At 41.7% G+C, this 23,188-nt stretch overlaps 1 protein-coding gene across 1 annotated transcript in view; it reads left to right on the top strand.

Annotated features, from left to right (window-relative positions):
• ALK (ALK receptor tyrosine kinase) overlaps positions 1-23,188 on the top strand; it is a 553,261-nt gene that overhangs the window by 387,835 nt on the left and 142,238 nt on the right. Inside the window, exon 6 of the mRNA XM_038395333.2 lies at positions 18,059-18,190. Coding sequence (XP_038251261.1) covers positions 18,059-18,190 — 132 coding nt within the window. The remainder of the gene's footprint in view (positions 1-18,058; positions 18,191-23,188) is intronic.

Below are 23,188 nucleotides of genomic sequence, written 5' to 3'. Positions count from 1 at the left end.
GTGAACTACGCTAGAGGAGGGAACATGGGCAGTTTAAGAAGGGATGAGCATATGCCAAATACAATGTCATTTATGGATCAGATTTTAAACCAGGAAAGATCTGTGTTCCCCAAGATAGCTGATCTTGCAAGATTTCTATTATTCAGGGCTGGAATCCCAAACAACTCATGAGATCTTTTTGCCAATGAACAAAGGGCATACCTTAATGCAGTACTATTGAGAGCTAGTAGAGAGCTGGTACTTTTAATTATGCTAGAAGAAGGTTGCATTTTACGAGCAAAAGATGCTGAGTTCTATCTATGAAGATGCTTGTGTTCAACGTAGCTAGTTATGGAGATGCTTCTCTGTGTCTGTAGATTTTGTTACATCATGTTTTAAAATGCACCTCAGTCCCAATATGGGAAACCACTAAGAATATATGATTGAGGGAGGTGGCCATTATTACAAGGTTCAGAAAAAGGTGGGAAAGACATTAATAGAAAGAATAATACAGGGGTAGGACTGTATGAGACAAGCAATCTTAGCTGACCTTTGCTATCTATGAATTTATTTTATTTCCGGGACAGCTGTGATCCAGCAGATGGATCATTGGAATAGGAGTCAAGGGACCTGGCAACTGTTAAACCACTGTCTTGGTGTGTTGTCTGAAGTAAGTCATTTAACCAGTCCATGCCTCCATTTCCCCATCTGTAAAATTAGAATATCTTTCTACAATGCTTTGAGACCCATGGATGATACTTCTACTTAGCACTTACATAGTTTTTAGTGATGTTGCTGTTTGCATTGTGATGCCCCAGTCAATTAGGATGAGATCGACAAAACTCACTTTCATTAATGATCTGAGCAGGACTTGAACAAGGTGTCTTGGAGTCAAAGGCAATTGCAGTCAGACTGTTCATTCAGATCCTTACTAGTTCCAGTTGTAGGTTAGCCTGTATTATTCTTTTCTGAAGCGTTCGCTTCATGCTTTCTTTCTTCATGGCTCTATTTTATTTTGTGTGCAATTCCATATCTTTGGTTGACATTGAGACAAAACCAGTGTTCAGGCCTGTCACTGCTTTCTATAAATAAACCTGGAGATCTTAGTTGGCCACTTCATGCTTCTGTAAGCATCAGCCCTACGCAGCAAGCAGCATTTATCTTCCAGTGATTATTAACCACTCCAATTAGAGCTACCCCCATGCTAAATTAACAGCTGTGTAAAATAGATTGGAGAACTGGAGAGGTTTGAGAGGCTGGCAGGGGTGTTAATGAAAGTTGGACCAATTTTTTGGAGTTTCTATTTTCAAAAAGTAAAGGGGGAAAAATATGCTTTACCAACTTTTTTTAGGATATTCCTTTGTTGTATAATATGGAGCTCTGTGATTTGTTTTGGTTAGCACTGAGTTGCCTGGTGGCATTCAAGGTGTTTAGTTTTCAGAGTAGCAGCCGTGTTAGTCTGTATTCGCAAAAAGAAAAGGAGTACTTGTGGCACCTTAGAGGCTAACAAATTTATTAGTCTCTAAGGTGTTTAGTGTTAGCTAATTGGGTTCCAGTGGTCCTACAGAGAAGAGGGAATTGGACAGCTGTTTCCCTCTGAAATGAGAAACAACCTGTAGGAAGGTGACCTGGGCATTTGAAACTGAACATCAAAGTTCACAATTCCAGGTGGGTCTTATTCAAGACTCCAGTTTGTTCTTGCCCATAATTTCCATTCTTTTCCTGTTCCATAGTTAGAATTCCATAATTCCAAACTGTTTGTTTTGGGGTTCTTTCACTTTCCTCTAAAAGATCTGCACACACCATATTTCACCAGGAGTGTGGGTGTGAGCATTAATTTCTCCACAGCTGTAAACTGTGTAGGTTCCAGTGAGTAAATGGTTACTAATGCATGCTAGAGGGGGACGTTGCTTTCTTTGCAGAACTCTCTGTGGCAGTTGCTGCTGATTACTATTAATTCTCCAATGTGGTGTTTGCGTTCAATGATTAGTAAGCAAATGACAGAAGAAAATGATGTATTTTATGGGGAGCCCTAAGAAAAATAATAAAACCACTTAGTTTTTGTGCAAGATTAATAGGGAATTATGCTCTGAAGTGGTTTATTATACTCAGTTATTTGTTTTCTCAAGAACAATGAAGATAAATTTAGCCTGTCAGCCAAATTTCCTAATTGAAAAAGGGGAAAGTGTAAAGTATAGGTTCTTATATGTTATAGTTCCTTATTTAATTATAATTTTAAGAAAGCTACCTGTTGTTACATCCAGAAAAACTGCATCTAAAGAACTTTAATGGTGCTCTCATTGTAGTTTCTTGCTTCATTCTTTACAAACATTAATGAATTGATTTTTCACAACACCCCTCTGGGTTGATATGGTATTGCTTTCCCCATTTTACTCTGAATTGAGACACACAAATTAATGCCAAATCGTCAAATTTTGTATGCTCAGTTTTAGAAACCGAAAGCCTGATTTTTTGAAAGCATTTTTATAGCACTTTATATGTTCAAAGCCCAGCCCTCATTGATCTCAGTTGCAGCTGTGAGCACTCAGCACTTCTGCAAATCAGCCCCAGGGTCTCCAGTTGGGCACCCAGAAAATGAAGAACACAGAATTAGTAATCACCTAGGAAGAGTTTGGCTTAAGTGACTTGTCCAGTAGCACACAGAAACTCTTTGGCAGACGAAGGGGATAGAATCCAGTTCTTCAGGGTACCAATCAATTGCCTTCACCATGAAATTGCCCTTTCTCTTCCTGCAGTTTCCTGCCTCATTAACTACACACCTTCCAACTCTGCAACAAAAAAGGCAGGAGTCCTACGGACAACAGTCTCCTTTACTGCACATCCTTGTTCTACCCCAAGAGTAGGTCCAGCCTGTTCACTGAATGAAGCAGGGGTCCTGCGGGGAAAAAATGTGTAATTTAAAACTGTCACGATACATATGCTCAAAGGGGCCAAATTAAGATTGCACAGGCATCCTTATTCTGGCATTTTCTAACTTCTGAGTGCTTGACTTTGCAAATTTAATGGTCTTTTAACCTGATTTTGGGTGGGGCGTTTTGTTTGTATGGCGTGGGAGGGGTTGGGATATAATTTCCTAGTCTTTTTAAAAACTTAAAAATTACATGAACAAAAATTGAATCATAGATCAGCAGCGGGGTTAGGATATTCATATCCACAGCACAGTCATCTATTTCTTTAGCTAATGGAACATCTGGTAGCAGTAGGAGGTTGTTATCTTCTATGTGGAACTTCCACTAGAGGATGAGGGAGACACACTCTCTAACAGTGGTCTTCACCGATAATTACTACGCAGCAAAGGAAGGCTGAGACTCAGCAATGATGGGTTCAATTCCAAGTTCTGGAACATTGTGTTCTCTAGTGGTTATAGACTCTTGTACCTATGTTTTCCCTGGCCTGTTCCTATACCTCTCGTCACAGCTCCTGCCCCCATCCTTCCCTTTTCCCATCCTACTTTCCGCCATTTGATTTGATGACATTGCTTAGTGTGTGTGTGGGGGGGGATAATTATTTCCCTAATCCATTTTTTCCTCTACGCTCTCTGTTACTTTTCTCACTTTCCTTTTCTTTTCTTTGAGACGTTGCCAGGTCATTCTTCTCTCTTGTCATTGGGTGTTTGTACCAAGGTGTGTCTTGTATTCTGCCCTGACCATAGTTTAAGTGATCTCCTGATCTCTTCAGTTAGGGCTTTCCAGGGTTTGGAGTCTGTCATTGCAAATGTGCAGTCTCCAGCCACCAGACTTTACTTATTATCTTTAATTTTTAGAGGTTGAGAATTGGAGGCCCAGAGTGATAAAGTGACAGGTCCAAGGTCACACAAGGTATTTCTACACAGTAGTTGAAAGTACCCAGTTCAGGTACAGGTACACAGGCTAGCTCTGCTTGAGTTAGTGTACTAAACTTAGCTGTGTTGGCTGCAGCAGCACAGGTGACTGGCTACCAGAGTACAGTTCTGCCCAACCCCTAGGTACGTGCTAAGATGGCTAGCTCGAGCCACGGTTATCATGGCCAAACTGCTATTTTTAGGTGCTAGCTCAAGCAGAACTCATGCATGAATGTCTACCCAGCTGGGAATCATACCACCCAGCTGCATTGTAGACATCCCCACAGTGAGTCTGTGGCAGAACTGGATAAGAGAAAAGAGTCCTGACACCATATTTAGTCTAAGCACTAGACAGTACACACTCTCTCCATGTCTAATGCCAACATTAAATCCCTATATGCTCTGTTTTTAAACACCTCTGATTCAGAGACCTCTGAACTGCCAAAGAAAGAAGCAAATGAAATTGAAAAGCCAGTGATGAATTTTCCTAAGACACAAGGAGCATCAAGGAGGGCTTCAGTTTTAATTAGCAGATTAGGGGCTTCAAAATCCAGAAATCTTGTTAAATGGCATGTCTTAGCTGAGGAGAAGTAAATTAGAATGCAGAGCTAGCCTGTTAAAAATATTTTTGAAGACATATTAATTAAATATCATACAAATCTCTCTTTTTATTTGGGAAGAGTGTGGGGAAAGCGAATCAAAAAAACTTCACATGTGGGTATTTCCAGAAGCCACTTACGTACAAATAAAATTTAAAACTTTTACCCAGCACACATTAATGCACAATGGAATGGGTTGATACAGAACTGTGCTCCTGCCTCTTAGAATGGAAGCAGTAACAAGTACTGGGCCCATTCCTGCTTCCATTGAAAGCAATGGTCATGTTCCCACTGCCTTAAATGGATAGGATGGGGCTCCCACTGAGGAGTTTCTTAGCAAGTGTAACGCTGACAGGGTCTGGGTGTTGGAGGGCGGGATTGAACCGGGGACCTCTGGAGTTTAGTGCATGAGCCAAAAGACAAGTGGCTGGCTTTTAGCTCATGCGGTAGAGGCTCATGAAGTAAGCTCTAGAGGTCTCTGGTTCTAGCCTGCCCATCGACAACCAGAATCTGTTGGTGTTACAAGTGGGAGCTCATCTGGGATTTCAACTGGGAAGTCTCTGAAGCTTGGGATGTGCTCTCTCAGCTAGGGGAAGTATGTAACCCACACACCTTCTGGGTGTGGTATTCTGTCCCATCTAGTGGCACTGAGACCACTTAAAGAGAGAGCAATTAATGAGTCTGCTCTACAGCCTTAGCTAACAGCCAGTTGGCTTTTAGCTCATGCAGTAGAGGCTCATGCACTAAACTCCAGAGGCCCCAGGTTCGATCCTGCCTGACGACGACCGGCGTTTGTTTGCGTTACACAAGCACTTGCTCATCCATAAAAGTTCAGCAGCGTGTTCCTTTACTTTGGGTTCTTGCACACTTTACTCATGTTTGCAGAGGAGTAAGGGCCTGCTTTTCAGGACTGAATATCTGCAGGTCCCATTGACTGATATTATTACTCTGTGCACTCATCCAGACTCTTCTGCATTTAATCCTTTCCCTGCTGCATATGGATGTGCTGGTCCAAAAAGAGATTGGCAGCAATGGGAACTGATGGTTCAAGAGTTTCTGTGGGTGTCCACATGTTATATGACTCTGCTGCCCTTGACTTTATCCTGCAGCAGCACCATGGTAGATATATAAACTTCAGGGCATCTTCATAAATGTCTGGATTCATTTCAGCATCTCCCTTTTTACTCCCATGACCAAGATGGCAAGGAAATTCTCACTTGCCCAGCTGCTCAGAGATTAGGTCAAATTTGTATGATCAGGGATGAGTTCAATCATGTCATTCATGTCCAGAGCCTGGCAGTGGATTCCAATATTTACCAAATTAGGGAGTGATTGGAAGCAGGACCTGTGAGGTTCTAAGTCTGTGCAGGGCCCCCAAGCCATTGTTTGTTTCTCCTTTCCTTGAAATGTGCCATTTTTTTAATGTTGTTGATTAAATAATAATTTATAAGGCACCAAGCCGGCTCTGGTACAGCTTAATGACTAGTATAATTTATGGATACCAACAGCTACACAAACATTGCTGTAAATATAAAGGATGTCTCCCACAAATTTTACTTTGATGCCTATTTGATATCATTCATTTTTCTTCCCCCAGTCATCTTTTGTATGTTAGTCGGGGTCTGCACAAGATTCAGCAATCCTTGTCTCACAGGCTGTCCTGGGATGAAGAGATTGGGGCTGGAAAATGAAAAGCCAAATTAATCTCTTTTTTAATATCAAATAGACATTTTAATTAAAAAAGAAAAGGAGTACTTGTGGCACCTTAGAGACTAACAAATTTATTTGAGCATAAGCTTTCGTGAGCTACAGCCCACTTCATTGGATGCATTCGGTGGAAAATACAGTGGGGAGATTTATATACACACACAGAGAACATGAAACAATGGGTTTTATCATACACACTCTAAGGAGAGTGATAACTTAAGATGAGCCATCACCAGCACGGGGGGAGGGGGAGGAGGAAAACCTTTCATGGTGACAATCAAGGTGGGCCGTTTCCAGCAGTTGACAAGAACGTCTGAGGAACAGTGAGGGGTGGGGAGGGGGGAAGAAATAACATGGGGAAATAGTTTTACTTTGTGTAATGACCCATCCACTCCCAGTCTCTATTCAAGCATTACACGGGTGCTACTCTGAAACCTGTCATTTTAATTAAAATTTAGTTAACCCCCCTTAACATAAATAAAAATACCTCCATTTAAAAAAACAAACAAAAAGATCATTTAAGGCATAATTTTGGGAGGGATGCTTTTCGGTACATATTTTTCTAGCTACCTAAATCTTCTCCTCCTTCGTCCAATCATTCCTTGTGTGTGTAGACACTGAATATGCAAATAGCAGAAGGGAATAATTCATCCAGTGACACTGAACTGAGTCTAATAACTCACCTTGCTGTGATCATGCTATTTCTGTTCTTTGACCTGTGCTACAAGCCCAGGTATTTGCACATATGCAAATCTGAGCTAATTCAAATCTCATGTGAACAGATAATATTAATGCTGCTGCAAGTGCTGAGGGCCTGGTGTTTCATCTTATGTGTTAGTTAGATAGCAACACAGTGCTCCATAACACCATCCTGGGGCATTGATTTAATACTTACTTGACAGGAAGAACCACCTACTGAGTCACCAAAGTCACTTCCTGCAACACCTTGGTTTTCCCCTAGAGATCTCCATATTGACCTAGTCCAACACTCAGGGCTTGTCTACACTGGCAAGTTTCTGCGCAGTAAAGCAGCTTTTTGTGCTCAAACTGCAGACTTGTACATACTGCCAAGCCACTTTGTGCGCAGAAACTTCTCAGTTGCAGTGCTGCAAAAAAATCCACCTTGATGAGAGTCATAAGGCTATTTGCGCAGAGGCTCCAGCACTCTATTGCCAGTGTAGACACTTGATTGCTTTCTGCGCTTCCTTTGGCCTCTGGAGCTGTCCCATAATGCCTCAAGTGACTGCTCTGCTCATTGTTTTGATCTCAGCTGCCCTGGAAACATGCACCCTTCCCCTTTCGAAGTACTCTTTCTGTCAGCCTTTGTGTGCTGTGGTTGTCGGGGTTTTCCCCTCCCCCTGCCTCAGGACTGGTTGCTTCCTGTCGCTGTCTGAACTTACAAGATAGCATGTGGACACACACTCTGTCCCCCAAACACACTGTCTCTCTCCCCCGCTCCATACTCTCACATGCTCCCTGTTTCTCACACACACACACACACACACACCCTTCAGCTGGCAGTGTAGTAGGATGCCCATGGAACAATGGGATTGAGAAACCTGCATCATGAGATGCTGTGCCTGCCCCACGAGGCATTGTAAACCCTTCCCAAAGCACCTGGCGGCCAGTTGCACAGTGGAATAGCTACCACAATGCACTGCTGTCTTTGCCATTGCAAGAGCTGCTAATGTGGATGCTCTCCAGCGTCACAAGGAGCACAGGGTGGACACGCAACAGCGGTTTAATTCCAGAATTTTAATACAAGTGGTATAACTTGTGGCACAGAAACTTGCCAGTGTAGCCTGTGAAATCTGATGGGGTTCGATTCAGACATGGGAAAGGCTCTATGCTGTGTCTGTAGGAACTTCCAAACTGTAGATTCTGCAGGGGATAGCATGTTGCAAAAAGGAAGATGCATTGTAGAAATGGAGTCCTTGTTAATAGACCCGCAGGGTTGTCCAGTTCCACCCACTTGTCTTGTTTCTGTATGCACAGTTCTGGTCTGTAGGAATGTCTTGACCCTAACAGACATACAAGTGCAGTGCATAGCTTGCGTGCTGCAAGCCGGAATTGCTGTAATCAAAAACTATGATCTGTCAATAACACAGAGCACCCTGTTTAGGAGCTGGGACCCTTTATTGGCATTTGTTTGTTTTCCCCTTCTGAATTTATTTGCACCATAAAATGAGCTTGACAAGAAGTAGGGGTTGTTTTTCTACATGCTTCATTAATTTTTAGTTTTGGCAGGCAATATACATAAAAGTATCAAGCGCACATCTAATTGAATCACTAGCGGCTCTCAACTCCCTGTAGTATCAAGGAACATGATGTAGCTTTGTTGTTTAGCAAGCGTAGATGAATCAGGCAAAAAATGGCTCATTCTGCCAAGGGGCTTTGGGTTCAGTCTCTGATTTTACGTTTGTTATATAAAAGTGTGTAGGAATTGTAATAGGGAATTTGCAACAATGGTCTGCTTTGGATGTGACATTCTTGAAAGGCTGGTCCATGATGCATGGTACTACAGGGGAGGGTCTCTGATTGTAATTAGGAAGCAGAAACACTGGAGAGCAGGTGCATTCTTCTATAAATCTATCCACTTTCATAGATTCAGACATTTTAAGACCAGAAGGGACCATTGTGAACATTCAGTTTAACCCCCTGCATAACACAGGCCATAGGACTTCCTTGAATTGATTATTGCTTCAGGCCCAGTAGCTGTGGTTGAACTAAAGTGTATCTTCTGAAAAACATCCAGCCTTGATCCAAGGCAGAATCCAAGAGGCTAGGTCCCCAGAAGAGTTACAGTATGCAAAGTCAGGCTTATCATGCTGCATAACTTATGGCCACTCAGCTGTCAAAGAGATCAAAGGGGCCTCCAACAAGGGACTCTGCCAAGAAATGAGAGACTCCAGTTCACCCCTCCTTGGATGGCTTCTGATATCTTAAAACCACTCAAAGAGAGGGAGAACCTGCAAAAGTCCTGGCTCTGGGTTTAGCTGTAATATTTGGTAATCTAATTAGAGCTGGGCAAAACTTTTTCCACCAAAAATCCAGATTCAGGTCAACCAAAACATTTATAATGTGTCAAATTCACCAAATGGTTTTAATCAGAAAAAAATCTTTAAAAAAATTTGAATAATTTAGTTTCAACATTTTTGAAAAACAACTTTTTGTTTTTTCAATTTGGAATGATGATTCATTTTGAAATTTCTGCAATTTCCTTAAAAAATAGAGTTAAAACGTTTTTAAAAATGAAATGAATTGAAATGAAATGAAATGTTTCATTTTAGGTCTGTAAAGGGGTGGCCTGCCCCTTATGGGCCTGAGGGCTGCAGCTGGCCAGCCCTGCCCCAATCCATTAGCCCTGCCCACCACACCTGAGACGGCTGGCTTAACTAGCTGGCTAAAGAGGGCTGATTCCCTATTAACAACAAAAACAAAAACCCAACATAGGAAGCTGCAAGGAGAGGGAGAGGGACTGCAAAGCTCTCCAGGCAGCAGAGAAGCCTGGGACCTTAAAGCTGAATGAGCCACTGGTAGAGGAAGCTGAAAGCCAGTAAAGACTAGCAGGGTGGGCTGGGAAGAAGCTGCACAACTGGCAAGGGAGAATCCTGGCTCCAGCTCCTGAGGATTGATCTGTCCAGACTCAAAGACTGTGGTTTGGGACATTTAAGTTTTGTCTGGGCTCCAAGTAAGAGCTTAACCCACAGTTCAAGTGCTCTTTTCAGAGTGGTTTATTAAATGGGCTGTTAAAGTGACTTCATTGTTACCTTATCGAAGGGGAAACTGAGGTAAGTTTCAGTAGAGCCATAACTGGCCAGAGAGGTTCTCCAAAATAGGCACGTCCATTTACAGGGTCAAACAAAACATTTTGTTCAACACCAAACTACTTTTTACAAAATGTTTTGATTCAATTAAAACACTGAAAAACTTTTGTTTGGGGTTGACCTGAAACTAACTTTTTTCCCTGATCATTTTAATTTTTTGAACAGCCAGCAAACCAAAAAAGCCAGTTATGTGCATCACTCTATTCCTAACCCCATTCGTTGTTAATGCCATTGCATTGTGATAGGAGCCTAGTAAATCCCATGCTCTGGGACTGGAATCCATGTAGCAGGAGAGAGTTAGTCTCTTGGAAAAGCAGCCAGCCCTCCTATGCTCTGGAAGCAACTGCCCATCATATTGCTTCTGGAGAGTAGGCTCTTTGGAAGTGACCTCTCACTGTAACAATTATGGTGAGATGTTCAAGCCTGCTAAACTCATACATGGCTTCTTCAAGCTGGTTTTTCATTTTTGGGGGCACAGCTCCAGTTTACGTAATTGTTAAATTCTGTAGTTTAACTAGAATAGGACTTTCCCCAGGCAGGATCAGGGCTTACTTTCCACACAGCTCTTTTCTAAGGCAGGATAGGTTGTGCGGAGACAGGAGCAGCAAGGGTAAAGAAGGCAGAGCTGAAGCAAAAAGTAAATGGCCCAGGTCGAGCCATTTTTAGAGTGTGTCTATATTGCAATCAGAGGTGAGATTGCAGCTCGGGTAGGCATACCCATGCTAACTTTAATCCGCCTAGCACAACTAAAAATACCAGTGAAGATGCATGGGCATAGACCCTGGCACAGGCTAGCAATGTCTGTCTGATAGGATTCTGGGTGGGCGTGTACAGCCCATGCTAAAGCCTGTGCTACCACATCTTCGCTGCTGAGTTTACAAATCCTTGTCATGTAAAAATCAGAAACAATATAATCATTACAACAGTTAGCTTTTGTTTAGAGACATTATACAGGAATATAGTCCTCATGCTGGATTGAGAGCTCTGGAGACTGAACTCTCTTTATCCACAGAATAGGAGAGGCACAGAAAGCAGCAGTGTGAGCTTCCTGTAAACACTGCCACAACCCTGATGTGCAGATCAACTGCAAGAGTGAGACGGTAAATCATATGGGCACGTGTCCACCAGAAACTAGACTGAGACCCCCAGTCCATGTCACAGAAGATAGCAACATCTGTCAGATGTAAGAACTGTTGGAGACTGAGCTGTAATTGTTGGCTACATAGCACAACTGCCGATAACATTGGTAGGAAATTAATTGATGCTTCAACACAGTATAAGGCCTTTTCCTTGGGAGTGTAAGGGAGTCACAAACATTTGAACAGTCCTTGTTTCATAGACTCTTCTCAAATTCATAGCCCTCCACATCACATGCTTGTACATTGAATTACATATGCTGTCCCTTTCTCCATACCTAAGACTGACAGTGCAGTACAAGCAGAGGTCTGTTCCACTTTAACATATAACAGCTTATTCTACCCCTTCTCATTAAACCCAAGAATGGATATTCTGGGTCAGACCAGTGGTGCATCTAAACCAGTATTCTGTCTTTTGACAGTGGCCAATGACAGATGCTTAAGAGGGAATGAACAGAACAGGGCAATTATTGAATGATTCATCTCCTATCATCCAGTCTGAGTTTCTGGCAGTCAGAGGTTTAGCGACACCCATAGCATGGGGTTGCGTCCCTGACCATGTTGGTTAATAGCCATTGATGGACCTATCCTCCATGAATTTATCTAATTCTTTTTTGAACCCACTTTCACTTTTGGTCTTCACAACATCCCCTGGCAACAAGTTCCAGAGGCTAACTGTGTTGTGTGAAGAAGTACTTACTTTCGTTTGTTTATAAACCTGCTGTCTATTAATTTCATTCGGTGACCCCTAGCTCTTGTGTTATGTAAAGGGGTAAATAACACTTCCCTATTCACTTTGTCCACACCATTCATGATTTTATAAACCTCTATCATATCACCCCTTAGTCATGTCTTTTCTAAGCTGAAAAGTCAGTCTTTTTAATCTCTCCTCTCATGTAAGTTATTCCATACCCCTAATCAGTTTTGTTGCCCTTCTCTGTACTTTTTTCCAATTCTAAAATATCTTTTGAGATAGGACAACCAGAACTGCATGCAGTATTCAAGATGTGGGCCTACTATAGATTTATATGGTGGCATTATGATATTTTATGTCTTAGCTATCCATTTCTTAATGGTTGCTAACATACCGTTCGCTATTTTGACTGCGGCTGCAGAGAAATATCCATGATGACTCTAAGATCTTTCTTGAGTGGTAACAGCTAATTTAGATCCCGTCATTTTACCTGTATAGTTGGGATTATTCTTTCCAGTGTGCATTACTTTGCATTTATCAATATTGAATTTCATCTGCCATTTTCTTGTCTCATCACTCAGTTTTGTGAGATCCCTTTGTAACTCTTCACAGTCAGCTTTGGACATAACTATCTTGAATAATTTTGGGTAATCTGTAAACTTTGCCACCTTTTCCAGATCATTCATGAATATGTTGAACTGCATTAGTCCCATGACAGACTATGCCCTTGGGGACACCATTATTTACTTCTCTCCTTTCTGAAAACTGACCATTTATTCCTACACTTCATTTTCTATCTTTTAACCAGTTACTAATCCATGAGAGGACCTTCCCTCTTGCTTTGCTTTGCTTGATTTGCTTAAGAGACTTTCATGAGGGACCTTGTCAAAGGCTTTCTGAAAATCTAAGTACACTATATCCACTGGATCACTATTGTCCACATGTTTATTTATACCCTCAAAAAATTCTAATAGATTGGTGAGGCATGATTTCCCTTTATAAAAGCCATGTTAACTCTTCCCCAATATATCATGTTCATTTATGTGTAGGACAATTCTGTTCTTTTCTATAGTTTCAACCAACTTGCCTAGTACTGAAGTTAGGCTTACTGGCCTGTAATTGCCTTTTTTTTTTTTAAAAAATTGCCTAGAGCCTTTTTTTTTAAAAAAATTGATGTTGTATTAGCTATCCACCAGTCATCTTCTACAGATACTGATTTAAGCAATAGGTTACATACCACAGTTAGTAGTTCTGCAATTTCATATTTGAGTTCCTTCAGAACTCTTGGGTGAATACCATCTGGTCCTGGTGATTACTGTTTAATTTATCAATTTGTTCCAAAACCACATCTACTGACACCTCAGTCTAGGACATTTCCTCAGATGTGTCATCCAAAAAGAATGACTAAGGTACAGGAATCTCCCTGACATCTTCTGCAGGGAAGACCAATGCAAAGAATTCATTTAGCTTCTCCACAATGGCCTTATCTTCCTTGAGTGCTCCCTTAGCACCTCAATCATCCAGTGACCCTGCTGATCATTAGACAGGCTTCCTGCTTCTGATGTACTTAAAAAAATGTGTTAGTTTTTGTCTGTTGTTAATTGTTCTTCAAATTCTTTTTTGGCCTACCTAATTATACTTTTATGCTTGACTTGCCAGAGTTTATGCTTCTTTCTCTATTCCTCAGTGGGATTTGACTTCCAATTTTTCTACGTTGCCTTTTGCCTTTAACCACCTCTTTTAATTTGCTATTATAGCCATGGTAGCATTTTTTGGTTCCTCTTACTGTTGTTTTTTTTTAATTTTGGATGCACATTTAGTTTGAGCCTCTATTATGGTATATTAAAATAGTTTCCATACAGCTTGCAGGCATTTCATCTTGTGATCATTCCTTTTACATAGAATTGTGTTTGTAGTGCTTCAGACTTTATATTCAGACTGGGTGTTGCAGTCAGAAGATAGCTAATAAGAGAGCTGACTTGATGGATGACCCCAGGGGCGTGCAGACATTAAAGCAGCAGTAGTCCTTACTCTTGGTTAGATAGATCAGGAGACCTGAGTTCTCTTTTTGATTCTGCTGTTGATTCATTGTATTGACCTAACTCGGTGAATTACTTCAATTCTGTATGCCTCAATGTCCCCATCTGTAAAATGTAAATAATAGTAGGTAACCATTTTTTTAAAAGCTCTTTGAGGTCCATGTAAAAAATGTACAATACAAGTGTCTAGGTGTATCCCTTTACAGAAAGAAGCACCAGTATGTTTTGAGCTACTAGTATTTGAAGTTGGAAAGTGGGTTGCACGTCTCACTTATAGAGAGCACAAACTACAGACTTGATTTCTTTAGGAGGTAGGAGACCTGATTTAGATTCCAAAAAAGATGCACAGAAATGGTATCTGAAGCTTCCTTTAAAAGGGCCACAGAAGGACAAGGTGGTGTGTGTGGTATATGTATAATAATGAGCAGTAAATTGACTTGTTATACGGCCATGATAGGCATACTGTGTTTTTAGCCAGATTACCCAGATGAGGTAGCCAGCTCTCAAATACTAAGAAGCTTAAGGTTAGACAGTTCTTGGGTGGAAATTCCCAACCCCTCACCAAAAAAACCAAAACAAAAAACCAACAACCAAATGCAAGTGCTACAAGAACTAACTCAGTAGATTGTTTTTCCCCTCTGAGCTTGAACTAATAGGGTCACAATAGCTAATGGTCCCTTCTAGTCCATTAAAGAACTCACGGCATGTTTGCAACAATTGGGTATTGATCTTGGTGTCCTGGCCAGATTTTCACGTTGGTAAATAAATGTCCTGCCAACATCCATTCCCCTTGTAGTGGCAGAAGAAGTTATTCAGTCCTCTGAAAGCTGTTGTTTTACAGCATAGCACTACATACCGCTGCTTCATTACAATTCAGAATAATAATACTTTGTTCTTATATAGCTTATTTCATAGTAATGAATGGCTGGAAGGGACCTGGAGATGTCATCAAGTCCAGCCCCCTGCACTGATGCAGGATCTCAACTATCCATGACAGGTATTTGTCCAGCCTGTTCTTAAAAGCCTCCAAGGATGGAGATTCCACAGCCTCCCTTGGAAACCTGTTCCAGAACTTAACTATCCTTATGGTTAGAAAATTTTCCTTAATATCTAACCTAAATCTCCCTTGGTGCAGATTAAGCCTATTACTACTTGTTCTCCTTTCAGTGGAAATGGAGAACAACTGATCACGGTCCTCTTTATAATAGTTCTTAACATATTTGAAGGCTATTATCAGGACACCTCTCAGTCTTCTTTTATCAAAACTAAACATGCCCAGCATTTCTGAATTTTTGCTCATAAGATATTTAGAAAATCTGTCCTAACATTTTTTGTTCTCCTCTGGACTCTTCTCAGTTTATCTACTTCTTTCCTGAAACACTGTGCCCAGAACTGGACACAGTATTCCAACTGAGGCCTCAACATTGCCAAGTAGCATGGGACAGTTACCTCCTGTGTCTTACATATGGCACTTCTGTTAAAACATGCCAGAATGATATTAGCCATTTTTGCATCTGCATCACATTGTTGACACACATTCAGTTTGTGATCCACTATAACCCCCAGGTCCTTTTCAGCAGTACTACCACCTAGCCTGTTTGTTCCTATTTTGTAGTTTTGCATTTGATTTTTTTTCCTAAGTGAAGTATTTTGCACTTGTTTTTATTGACTTTCATCTTGTTGATTTCAGACCAATTCCCTAATTTGTCAAAGTTGTTTTGAATTCTGATCCTGTCCTCCACAGTGCTTGCAAACCCCCAACCCCCAGCTTGGTATCATCTGCAAATTTTATAAGCATACTCTCCACTCCATTATCCAAGCCATTAATGAAAATAGTGAATAGTATTAGACCCAGGATTGTCCTATTCAAGACCCCACTAGGTATGCCCTACCAGTTTGACAGCAAGCCATTGCATTGATCACTACTCTTTTTGAATACAGTTTTTCAACCAGTTGTGCAACCATTTTATAGTAATTCCATCTAGAATATATTTCCCTAGGTGGCTCATGAGAATGTCATGTGGGACTGTGTCAAAAGCTTTACTAAAATCAAGATATCACATCTACTCCTTCCTGATCCACTAGGCCAGTAAAGAAATTAAGTTGGTTTGGCATGATTTGTTCTTGACACATCTGTGCTGGCTATTCCTTATAACCCTATTATCCTCTACATTCTTACAAATTCAGTTTTTAATAATTTAGTCCAGTATTTTTCCACATATCAAAGTTAGGCTGACTGGTCTATAATTCCCTAGCCCTCTTTGTTCCCCTTTTTAAAGATAGGTGATATGTTTGCTCTTTCCCAATCCTCTGCAACCTCTCCCATGCTCCATGAGTTCTCACAGATAATTGCTAGCAGGTCTGAGATTGCTTTAGCTAGTTTCTTAAGTACCCAAGGCTGCATGTCACCAGGCCATACTGACTTGAATATAAGTAACTTATCTAAATATTCTTTAGCCTATTCTTCCCTATTTTTGCTTATGTTCATTTGCCCTTGTTGTTAATATTAATTGTGTTGTGTTTCTGGTCACCATTCATCTTTTTAGTGAGGATGGAAGCACAATAGGCATTGGCCACATCAGCTTTTTTTATTTGTCATCACTTATTAGTTCTCCTTCCCCACTGAGTAGAGGACCTACAGTTTCCTTCATCTTTCTCTTCGTCCTAATGTATTTAACAAACCTCCTCTTCTTGCCCGTTATGTCCCTTGCTAGCTGTAACTCATTTTGTGCCTTAGCCTTTCTGATTTCATCTCTAGATCGCAAAGCACTTTACAAAGGAAGTCAGTATACCCTCATTTTACAGATAGTGAAACTGAAGCATAGAGATAGGAAATGACTTTCTTAAAGTCACAAACCAAATTAGCAACAGATACAGGAATGGCACCCTGGTCTTCTGACTCCCAATCCAGTGCCCCGGCCCATCCATGCTATGTTCCTGCTTTGCAGCAATGAGTGAAGTGAATCCAATAGACAGCAGGCCAAGTTCTGCTCTTGCCCTCCTCTGTAAATCAGTAATAGAATATAACTGCCGGTGTAGTTCTGGATTTACTAGTAATATTTTGGAGGTACTCACTAGTATAAATGAGAGCAAAATTTGACCCACAGTCTGGCCTTCTCTTTGAGCCCTTCTGCTTGCAAGGTATTATAACTGATACAGTAAAGTAAGGGTACTTAAAGCAGGCTAGAAGATTGATATATGTTTCTTTAGAATAATTTGACACATTTGCTGACTAGGATGTAGGGTATATGATAACTAAAGTCTTAAACAAGGAATGTACATTAATATACAACTCCAGTTCCACCATTACTATCAGTTCTACCTTGTGGTGGCCAAGTTGCCCCCTACATCAGAACATACATTGTCTGGTGTCTGAAGGTGAATTATCATTAGGCTATAAAATCTTGCAGCTTAGCTCAGCACTAACTAAAAGCCATTACTGCCTAAACACTGTTTGGCTTATATGAAATGAGCTGATGATTTTCACATCCCAGTAAATGGTGGTTCACATCAGAGCTGGCCTCCTTGTTGGCACTCTCTGCTGTCAGGGGGAGGGGAGAGAGGGGCAAGGATTGATCAGGACAACAGATGCTAAATTATCTTTTAACTCCTAGAAATATGATGCCTCCATGTCATAGGTTAGGCATACTGGCAGGATGGTGTAGAAGAACCTTGCACTGTTTGCAACCCTTTGCTGTTCCTGAGCTTCAGAGAAAGCACCTCAATCTTCAAGCCTGTCAGACTAGCAGGAAATTTTCACACAATTAAAAACCCATGACGTGTATTGTTTGACATACCACATTCTTCAGAAGTACAGCAACACAGACTGTAGGAATTCAACCCTTTTTCTAAAGTATCAGCTCTGCCCCCGACATAAAAACACTGAAAATGCCTTGAGAACTATACCTATCTAGTACTTAACACGGACTGTTGGGCATTAGGAGAAATGAGAAGCTGCTCTAACATAATGAACACACTATGGTGACCAAGACTGAGAAGGTAAGAAAGGGCAGAACTGCTAATCCTCTGTCATGATGATATGCACTGCTGGAAACGTTATTGTATTTGCAGAGGGATGGAGTGGGTAATCCATTAAGTCTTCTGCATCTCTAACTTTCATGATTCTATGGCTATGTGTTTGGGATCCCAGCAGTCACTGCATAAGGTTATGGAAAAGAAGGTACTCTGGAAAAGAGGGTGCAGCAATCTTAATTGACAAATTTTACTTCTCTCTAGGATCTTTTTCTGGCTCCAAAATGGCCCTACAGGGTTCCTTCAACTGCTGGAATGGAACAGTAATCAAACTGGGACAGGCGTGTGATTTCATCAGGGACTGCGCAGAGGGAGAGGACGAGGGAGATATGTGCAGTGAGTAAATTCTGACCCCCAGTTTACATCCTTTCACCTCGATTCTGGAAAATGGGAGCCAGATGTTGCTTCCCAAATCACAGGAGCTTTGAATGAACACATGAAGGCTAATAGGCAGAGAAACAACAGCCTTGTAGGACGCATCTAGATGTCTACCTAGAATTGACTATCCGCATTCAAAGTAAAAACAACAAGGAGTACTTGTGGCACCTTAGAGACTAACAAATTTATCTGGGCAAGTGTCTCTTCACTGGCATGCATGAGGTCTCATGTAAAACCTGAGATGGATTCCTCAGGCGCTCTCACTACTTTGGCAGTCCCAAAATCCTGATTAGAAATACAGGGTAATTCTGGTTTTTATACCAGTTGCCCACAGAATTATAAAGCTGCTCTCTGATAGCACCTGCCATCCAAGGTCTCAAAGTCAATCACAAAACTGGGGTGGGGAATAGCTATACAGGCCTGAAAAGTGCATATTAACCCCACTTTATAACTGAGGAAGTGACCTGTCTGAGGTCACAGAGTGAGTCTGGGAAAAAACCTACCTTTCCTGACTCCTAGTCCTATGCTTTGACCACTAGTCAATCCTTCCTCCCAAAAATATCTCTGTTTGTTCTTCCTCCTTTTCCTTATTTAAATAGCCATTCCTGGGCAGTCTGTAGTCTAAGGTTATGTCTATGCTACAACCTAAGGGTGGGATTCCCCTGCTCCTGTCCACATACTCACACTGGCACTCCTTGAGCTAACACAAGTAGAAATAGCAGTGTAGTCACGGTAGCACAGATAGAGGCAGCAGAGGCACAACTGAGCCATGCCAAGTAGAAACCAACTTGAAAACCAGTGGTTATGTACTCGGCACAGCTTAGCCGTGCCTCCATTGCTCCTACCTAGGCAGCTGTGTCTGTGCTGCTATTTATACTCGTGCTAGCTCAAGGAGAGCCACTGCAAGTATGTGAATGTGAGATGGGGAATCACACCCCTAGCTCACAGTATAGTCATAGCCTATGATGACAATTTCTACGCTCCTGAATATTTCATCAATGGTTGTACTGTTCCAGAGACATCTATATAATGGGCTTTGTCATACATGGACTTTTTTTTTAATTGTTACTGTAGTAAGACAAGTCCTAGATAAATCTGTGACCTCATGCATTGTATCTAAAGCACACTGACTCTTCTCAACCTTTTAAAGTGAATTCAGTGCAGTGAATGAAAGATGCTGGATTGACAGTCCTGGAGACTGAATACTTCTGTTTCTCCACAAACAGGTACATCAAGGACAGCAAACTGGGAAGCTTCTCCTGTGCTGCCCTCTGTGTACCTCAATCCTGACTTGGCGGGACCAGCTGTAGGGCCAGGTTGAACTACATACTTTTGCTGGCATAACTAGGTCAGTCAGGGTGTGATCCCTGACCAATATAGCTGTGTTGGTAGAAGTCTCTAGTATAGTTGCAGATATAGTGATGAAACTGCACATTTGCCAGTATAGCTCACTTCACTTCTGGGGAACTAGACTAAGCTATGCTGGCAAAAGTGAAACTTCGCCCATATAAGCTCTGTCCATACTTGGCATGCTTTGCTGGTATAGTATATTGTATTCCTACACTGGTAAAGTGATCCTACTGTATATCTAGCCTGGGAATAACATGGGAAACCCCCATGGAGAATTCCACCCTCTTTACTGCTAGCAAGTGTGCCAGTCAAATCAACGGTGTCATAAGTTTTATGCAATGGATAACTGGCATCTGAACTAGGATCACCAACATAGCTCTTATAGGCTACCAAACAGCTTTTAAATGGTTAACTTTTGACATGACCACCAGAGTTTTTACCATGTGAGGTGAAATTTGTTAGTGAGCCTACCAGCCTTGCAGTAGTTCAGCTCAGGCTAGGGCCCTAAAAATAGCAGTGTATAGATGTTATAGATCCAGCGGAGACCTGGGCTAGCCACCCGAGCTCAGACCCAGGGGTCAGGTGGGCTTGAGAGCCTGAGCTGCCATCCAAACTGCAACATCCACACAATTTTTAGCATGCTAGCTTGAATCTGTCTTCCCGGGGTGGGAGGCTCACTCCCAGCTGCACTGTTCACATACCCACTGCTTCACAGCAAACAGGTTTTCATGATAACATTGTATGTAGCATCACTGCTGACTTGAAGCAGATTTGAACTGGCAACCTAAATAAAGATGTGTTTCACATTACCAGTCTCCTGAGCCATCCAGTCCCTTCTCTGAAACACTGCATTAAAATTAAAATGCACCTAAAAATTTCTCACTTAGAGATCTCAAAAAAATCCCCCTTTTGTCTAAAAACCTTCAAGCGTAGCTTTAAAAAAATGTAATGGGATTTGTATTGTATTTTAATATTTAATTAAAAACAGTAAATGGCGACAATTAGAATTCTTTTTACCATTGACTATATTTCAATGTCTAGCAGGATGTTACATTATTTACCCAGCCCAATAAATGGATTATCTATGTATGTGATTTATGTCTTGTATCTGCTGTGCATGAAATCCTGTCTGTACTGTTAGGAGCATTGTAATGTGGGAAGTAGAGCTGTACTGACTGTTATTACGATCCAAGAACTGTCCTTCTGGAATAGGACAGACCTATGGGAGCATGTTTGTTGTTTCTCTGGCAAGGAGGATGCATCTCTGGCTAGTGTCTCTGGCCAGCCACAGCATGCACACGCTAACTGGCTTGGGGGTTGGTTGTGCCCCTAGCTGCCAGATCCCACACCATGGTGGGTCAGCTGGCCAAGCAGCCAATGCCCCTCTCCCAGTGACATGAAATGCATATACCGTATATGGCTCATTTCACCGACATTGAAATGTCGACATCTATAGTCAATGGGGTTATGCAGGCAGAGAATTTGGCCCACTATGACCAGCTGAAAATACCATGAGAGTAAAACATGAGCAGAATATAATTAACTACCTTAGACTTTAGCCAAGATGTCTGAGTTCCTATTTCCAGCTCTTGGGGAGGGAATAATAGACAATTTTGGGTTTGACCACAACAACATAATGCAGGTATTCTCCTCTGAAAGACAGCATCCTCAATAATACTGTGACCCTTCATTCTAGGGTGTGAGAAGAGTGTCACCTCTAGAGTCACTTTCTTCAGTACCTAGGTTTCCATTGGTGTGATAGGCTGCCTGGCCTTCCGAAAAACTTAGTGGTTAGCGCACTTGACTTCCAGCTCTTTGCCCTCTCTAAAAGAGCACTAGATGTGCCTGTCCCTGACCATAAGCTGGGAATCTTTGGCTTTTCATCTGTAGCTTGGCTTTGGCCCCCAAAAGGGTTGTGGTAGGGGGAATGATGCCTTCCCTCTCCACCAGGTCCCAGTCCAGGGCCAGGTGGGAACCAACAATGCAAGGGTCCTCCAAGCAGCAAGTCTGATTGCTGCTCTGTGCTACTTCCTACTTATATGACCCTTCAGTTCGGGGCATGGCCCCTGAAGTCCAGTCAGTCACTTAAAGAGTCGAAAGGACCAAGGATTTGCTGGTTCTCAAAGGGGGTGATGGTTGGAGAAGGTACTGCCTGTGGGCCTTACCCACTCTGTGGTCCCCTGTGAGACTCAGCCTGCTGTCTGGCTTCCTGAAGAAGGATTTCTCTCTCCTGCTACCTGTCCACCCCCTGTGCCTGGGCTTCTCGGTGCCTTTTAACCCACTCCTCCAATTAAAGCATGTTCAGGAGGCTACCTGAGCCCCCTATTGCCTCTTAGCCCCTTCAGGCCCAGTGTAGGCTTTGTATACCCCATCACAATTGGGTTCTCCAATCTAAGTACTGACCAAGCCCACTCTTGCTTAGCTCATGAGTACTATTATTCATTCAGAACCATTCAGTTCTATTATTAAATTCTCTGCTTTTGCAGAGCTGCCCTGACCATATTGTACATTGCCTATTGTTGGCATAAGGTTCTTTTGCAGAACAAAAAACGATCAAACATTTTACACATCAATTACATAGGTTTATCAGACCAACACACAAAGTACCAAATCTTTTTCATCATTAAGGTTGTCATTTAGTCCTGACAACTTAAACATTTTCATCAATGTTTTCAAGCATGGAAAAAAATGAATTGTTGTAGGTTGCTGGGGTTTTTGTTTTATGTTTTCCCTGGGCATTGCTGCCACATACACAAAAGAACTGTCAGAAAGGGTCAAGCCAAATTATTAACTGATGATTTCTCTCTTTATGAAGTTCAAGGTCTTGTGTTCTACCGTTTCTTTTGGTTTTGAAGATGCTCATTTTGCCTTTTCTTGTTTTTCTTTTGTGTTTTGTTTTTTGCGCTTTTACTGGCTCAAAATGAGCCCTAAACCTGCTGTCTTTTAACACCTCTTTACCTATTAATGGCCAATGAAAATGTCATAGTGGCTCTGCTGCATACAGCCAATTAGTCGTTGTAGAGTACATAGAATCAGGGATCCCTGGAGAAAAGAAATGTTGCTGTTTGATTTTTAATCAAACAGTCTTTCAGGGAAAAGAGACCCCCCTCAAAGAAGCAAAATGGAATCAGATGCCAAACCATCGTGGTATGGGGTCATATGTATAGATTGGCAACAGTGTGCTTGTAAAGCAATTTCCCCTACTGAATATGGGCAGGAAACTTGGGTTCTTCCCCAGTCATCCTGTGATCATGTTAAGATCACTTGAGCCAGAGGGATCCTACAAGACCAACTTCCTATGATTGCAAGGCACCTGGATGCATCTAATCAAACTGGTTTGTCTTTTGTTCTCTCTATTTTGATAGTATGGGGGGGGCTGACATTCTGCATTTGTAGTCGTCACAGGAATCATGATGGAGGAGTGAAAGAAGTAGAACAAATTAAGATTTCAGGGAGTGGATCATCATATGTCTTCTCTGGCAAATTCATACACAAGGATTGAAAATTGCTGTAAAGGCAGCCGCTGGCCCCCTGACGTAATACAGCAAGTTAGGTAATGTGGCTGTTATGATGCAAGACAGAGATGAAAGGCCAAATTCTCTTCTG

The sequence above is a fragment of the Dermochelys coriacea genome, chromosome 3 (genome assembly GCF_009764565.3).
Source record: "Dermochelys coriacea isolate rDerCor1 chromosome 3, rDerCor1.pri.v4, whole genome shotgun sequence".
In the NCBI taxonomy this organism is placed as follows: Eukaryota; Metazoa; Chordata; order Testudines; family Dermochelyidae; genus Dermochelys; species Dermochelys coriacea.
Note: the sequence above shows the minus strand (reverse complement) of the source record. Positions and strands in the feature narration are given on the sequence as shown.